Below are 5,577 nucleotides of genomic sequence, written 5' to 3'. Positions count from 1 at the left end.
TCCCCCTCCAGCCCTGTGTTGCCGGGTTTGGCTCCGGTTCACTGCGACCCCGCTTGGGATAAGTAATTTCAGACTCTGTGTGTGTGTGTGTGTGTGTGTGTGTGTGTGTGTGTGTGTGTGTGTGTGTTTCTTTAACGACATACAGACCCCTTACTGTAACACTGTAAATTTTTGCAAAAAAGAATGCTTGGAAATCTAAAATATGCTCTTTCCCAGAGGGGGCGTGGTGGCGCAGTGGGTTGGACCGGGTCCTGCTCTCCTGTGGGTCTGGGGTTCAAGTCCCGCTTGGGGTGCCCTGCAATGGACTGGCGTCCCGTCCTGGGTGTGTCCCCTCCCCTTCCAGCCTTACGCCCTGAGCTGCCGGGTTAGGCTCCGGTTCCCTGCGACCCCGTATGGGACAAGCGGTTCAGGAAATGTGTGTGTGTGTGTGTGTGTGTGTGTGTGTGTGTGTGTGCTCTTTCCCATTGACACTAATGCCAAAGAGATTAAATAACCATCTACAACAAATATTTTTGTGAAACATCTAAGTGCCTAAGACTTTTGCACGGTACTGTACCAAGCCTAGGTTTGTGCTGCAGAAAAGGAAAGGAAAGTTTTATTTTTAAAAGAAAGTTTTCCCATATGACTTGGTTCATGTTTTGCCACTGTAACTTGGTGGGGAAAAAAAGCAAAAGTAAATAGGGGATCCAGAAACATTAAGAACTAATTCCTATACAGCGTAGCGCCGCACTGAGGACCACACGCACGTGTCACTTTGACACTCAGGACCGAGAGTGGGTGGGGGGGGGGGGGAAATCCGCGTGGGAAATGAGTGCGGAACTCGGGGGGGGGCACCTCCGCGCGCTGCTGAATGGAAGCCGGTCGCGGTCAGGACGCACGGGGACTGCGGCTCGAGCATCGCCATCATCACCGCCATCAGCATCATCCGCATCATCGGGATCGCGGTCACCACCGTCGCCACCACCGCCCCCCCCCCCCTTCCTCCCTCCCCCCGGTGCTCGGCAGCCTCGGCGCAGCTCCTCCGTGTCGCTGGAAGATGGTGGCGAAGCAGAGGATCCGCATGGCGAACGAGAAGCACAGCAAGAACATCACGCAGAGGGGCAACGTGGCCAAGACCCTGGTAAGGAGCGGCTGTGGGAGTGGGAGTGGGTGTGGGAGTGGGTGTGGATGCGGACTGGAGGTGGTCGTCGCGCCCCGGTCCCGGCGACTCATCATCTGGCCGGGCTTCGAGCATCATCTCCATCGTCATCCTCGTCCTCATGCCGATGGGCTCCTTCGCTTCTCGCACTTATGTCTGTCCTGCACACGCACTGACTGACAGGTCACCAGTTTCCACACACACACACACACATCCGTTTCTTTCCAGACGTCCGCGTCTTGCGACCGTTACATCCAACGGATACGCAACGCGAGGCTTCCTTCTGCTCTACGCACATTTTACCCTGAATTTACACTGAACATCCTCGCGCTTCCAAGCCTGGCAGCGATGGATGTTCTGCTAAAAATCATTTTTCGCTCGCGCTCGCCGTGTGTCTAAAAAATGCCTCCTAACGGTCCTATTATTAACGGCAGAACCGGCAAAAGAATCAGTTGTAACTTAAACTGGGAAACGTGATTCTTTTAAAAGGGAAACCCCGTTTGATCAACGCGTGCGGTAAACACCGCTGATGATGGCGATCGATGCGCTGGACAGATATTATAACCAGATAACCAGATAACCTGGTTTACATAACCATGCCTCTGAAAGGAGGGCCGAGAGGCGAGGAGTCCAGAACCTTCTCTCCTGTGTGACACGCCGATCATCAATGATTGCTCTAAATATAAGTGATCAATAAGAGGCCGAGTGACGTGCGTGGGCTCCGGATCAATGGGGAAGTAGCAGGAGTCCGATACTGTGTATTCATGTCAAAAAGGGGCGACCTGGGTGGTCCGCCACGCCCCCAGAGGACAGGGATGATGTCATGGGCTGTTCAGGCATTTCACTGTCAATATGGTGACACATTTTACTGCCTCTTATTATTATTATAGGAGCTGATGTCTTTATGCAAAACAACTTGTGTTGTCCACTTACACCATAGGGTGTTGGGTTTACTCCCTCCGTGGTCTTGGTGGAGCTATGAGAGCACTTTTACTTTTAACTTTGTCCTTTTAAAATTAGTTTATTTGGGATCAGGAGGCAGTGTAGCAGTTAGACCCATCGCTGTGCAACTGCTCTTGGTTTCAGTTCCACCTTAAATACCCTTCAGCAAGGTATTTTCCCTGAATTACTGAACACAGTAAACTTTACCCAGCTGTAATGGATAACTACCTCAGTGTACAAACCTAACACTGTAAGTGGCTTTGGAGAAAAGTGTCAGCTAAACTAATAAATAATAATTTGTGACTCACAGCTGTCTAGGCCTTTAGAACACCGGAATGTTCTAAAGAATCCCAAAGACCTACCCCAGCTTTTACACATAAGGGGGGTTTATACATAAAGCTCATTGGGAGCAGTGGTATTTATGGGATCCCAAAGTAAAAAAATAACATGAAGGCCAATAGACTAACAGAAAACAGCCTCTCTCTCAAACTACGGTAGAGTAACTTGCGGTATGTCGCCAGTGGAAGGAAATGGGACGCAAATCAACAACCTTCGGGTTACAAATTCCTTGCCAGCAATCAATAAATTATTCCAGGTTGATGCTACTCAGTCAGACCTGATGACACCTATACGTAATCAGGGTTTTGGTGCTAGACAGACTAGAGTTTAAGGCAAAAACGTTGCTACAGATAGTTTCGAGACATTTTCGGCAAAAATGTAGAAGCGCAAATGAGCCTTTTATAATTTCAATTTTCTCAGTTACATCAACTGAATAATTAGAGGTGTCCGTGAAACAAAACTGAAACCTTCCGCTTTCTGTTCCTGTTCCAAAGCATGCCTTTCTTCAGTTACTGTCAGATGATATCCATATCCATCCTTCATCCTCATAAGGCACCAGAGTTCTGAGAAACAATAAAAAAGAAAAGCAAAAACACACAACGGTGATCCACGGTAGCAGCTCCATACACCAAAACAATACTAATTGATAGTTAATAATTTCACACTCATTTATTAAATCGACGAAACTGACCTTGAGAGAACTGTGAATCCGTAACAAGAATTTTACCGCCGATAGCCTAATTAATGAAAACAGGTACGGGATCTTTTTTCTTAGCAGCCCCCTGACTTCGGACCTTATAATAAAGGCTATGGAGAAGTCCATTGATTCGGTAATTGAATTAAGACAATTTGCTCCGATTTGAAGAATGGAGATTAGAAGCTTTACAAAGAAAGGGAACAATAATAATATACTGAACGTTAATTAAAACTTGCTCTGCTGGAAGTAGTTTTTGTTCCTTTGCAGATGGTATCTTAAAAAGAACAGCCTTTTCCCATTCCTCAGTGAAGTGCACAGCATCTCTCACTAACAGATAGATAGATAGATAGATAGATAGATAATTTATTGATTGCTGGAAAGTTTTCAGCAGTATGATTTCCTTATGATTTGTAACATAATACAAGATATTTAAATATCAGCAGTAGCACTTAGTTACTGCAGTTATTTTTATTATACTGGGGCAATTTTTATTTTATTTAAAAAAATATGTGGACACGTGATTATTCTAAGCCCTAACATGGTATGTTTTGGGTTAAAATGGTCTTTTGAGGCCCGGCCTGTAGAAAAAACAGAGTAAGCCCTTTGGCTCCGGTGTGCGCTGGTAATCCCGTGCTGAGATTTTCACACAAGTGCACCCGCAGCGCGTTGATCGACAGCGAAAGTGACACGCGGAGACGAGGACTGTTTGTTTCCCGGAGGAGGACTGCCGGATAGAAAGAGGTACCGTGTGGGTCGCGTAACTCGGGGAGGCAGAGAGCCTCGGCATGGCCGGGAACACACCGCGAGGCTCTTCGGAGCTGGGAGCGAGAAGACGCCGCTCTCTGTGTCGCATGTTGAGAAATTACATTTGAAGACGGTGATTCACTGGAGAGTTGCACAAAAAGAGGAGCGATGGCACATCTCCACTCCCCCACCCGTCCCACGGAGTAACGCCTTGCTGTGATCTTGTCTTCCAGCGACCGCAGGAGGAGAAGTACCCTGTTGGACCGTGGCTCCTTGCTCTGTTTGTATTCGTTGTTTGCGGATCAGGTAAGAAATCACTTTACTCTCTTCACAGGGGTCCCTCGTTTAAATAAAGAAAAATTTAAATATGCAAATTTTCACGTTGATGCTACCAATTTTGCATGTTGGAACCAAATGAAGGAATGCAGGGAAGGGAGGTCACGCGTGTCCTCTGCTACTTTGTATTTGTGTTGCCTTCTTACTTGTTTTCCACCAGCCCCATGCGTACTGTGAAATGCGGTACGAAACGTGGTATCGGTGTGCTTTTAGGCAGCTGAATGCATGGCTGCAGGGCCTTTTCTCTAGTGAGCTGTGTGGTTCAGAGACCCTGCTCTGCACTCAGGTCATCAGCTGCGCTCATCATCTGTGAAATAGTGCCCCCCCCCAACCCCCCACTGATCATGTCCGCCCCCACTTTCTCCAACTCAGCTATCTTTCAGATCATACAAAGCATAAGGATGGGCATGTGAGCCTCGCGCCAGGAACCACCTCTCCACCCCCACTCCCAGCCCCCCACTCCCCCAGGGGACCAAGGACCGGTGGCGGCGGTCCCGAGGAAAGCCGGAGGCTCGGACTGGGCCCCCGGAGCTGCGGCGCCTCATTCGTTACGTCTCTTCAACATGCCGACCGTGTTCTTGGCTCGAAGGACGGTGCGATTTTTTTACTGACTGCAGCCTGTCGGCTCGACTCTGGCCGTTTAGATGTCCTGCACCTCAGCCGTCTCATGTCCACCCGTGCCATTAAGTAAGCGAAATCTCTGAACACGTGCCATACTCTGTTTATAAGTTTTGTGTGTACAGTGGAAATGTTTTTCAATTAAATGGTAAACTTCACTTGGATGTTGTGTGGAATCCCTTAAATTTGGACTTGAATTTACACACAGCGTGTAAAAACAAGGGGGTGCGGTGGCGCAGCGGCGCAGCGGGCTTGGCCGGGTCCCGCTCTCTGGTGGGTCTGGGGTTCGAGTCCTGCTTGGGGTGCCCTATCCTGGGTGTATCCCCTCCCCCTCCAGCCTGTGCTGCTGGGTTAGGCTCCGGTTTGCCGCGACCCCACTCGGGACGAGTGGCTTCAGCCAGTGTGTGTGTGTGTGTGTGTGTGTGTGTGTGTGTGTATATGACCACTTATCCCAAGCAGGGTCATGGCAAACCAGACCCCAACCCGGCAACAGAAGGGGGAAGGGACACACCCTGGACAGGTCACCAGTTTGGCGCAAGGCACCCTAGGCAGGACTCACAACCCAGCCAAGCCCACTGCATCCCCCAACTTGAATCTACATTTTATATTTATTGCTGGATTCACTCGCATTTATCAGAAGAAACATTTGACACCTTCGTCAAACATGCTTTACAATGTGAGGTTTGTACACTAAGCTGCTTACAGGGATTTACTCAACACACCAGCTTAATTTTTTACTGCAGCAAATCATGGATAGGACCTT

At 48.8% G+C, this 5,577-nt stretch overlaps 1 protein-coding gene across 1 annotated transcript; it reads left to right on the top strand.

The window, feature by feature from the left end:
* The first annotated feature begins 829 nt into the window (after nt 1-829).
* serp2 (stress-associated endoplasmic reticulum protein family member 2) lies at nt 830-4,972 on the top strand. The gene is made up of 3 exons (XM_018743624.2): nt 830-1,120; nt 4,094-4,166; nt 4,569-4,972. Exons 1-3 carry the CDS (start codon nt 851-853, stop codon nt 4,607-4,609), a joined length of 384 nt encoding a protein of 127 aa, XP_018599140.2. The 5' UTR covers nt 830-850; the 3' UTR covers nt 4,610-4,972.
* Nucleotides 4,973-5,577: the final 605 nt, after the last annotated feature.

This window comes from Scleropages formosus, chromosome 12 (assembly GCF_900964775.1).
Source record: "Scleropages formosus chromosome 12, fSclFor1.1, whole genome shotgun sequence".
NCBI classification, from domain to species: domain Eukaryota; kingdom Metazoa; phylum Chordata; class Actinopteri; order Osteoglossiformes; family Osteoglossidae; genus Scleropages; species Scleropages formosus.
The sequence above is the reverse complement of the archived record's forward strand: the minus strand, read 5'-3'. Positions and strand labels throughout refer to the sequence as shown.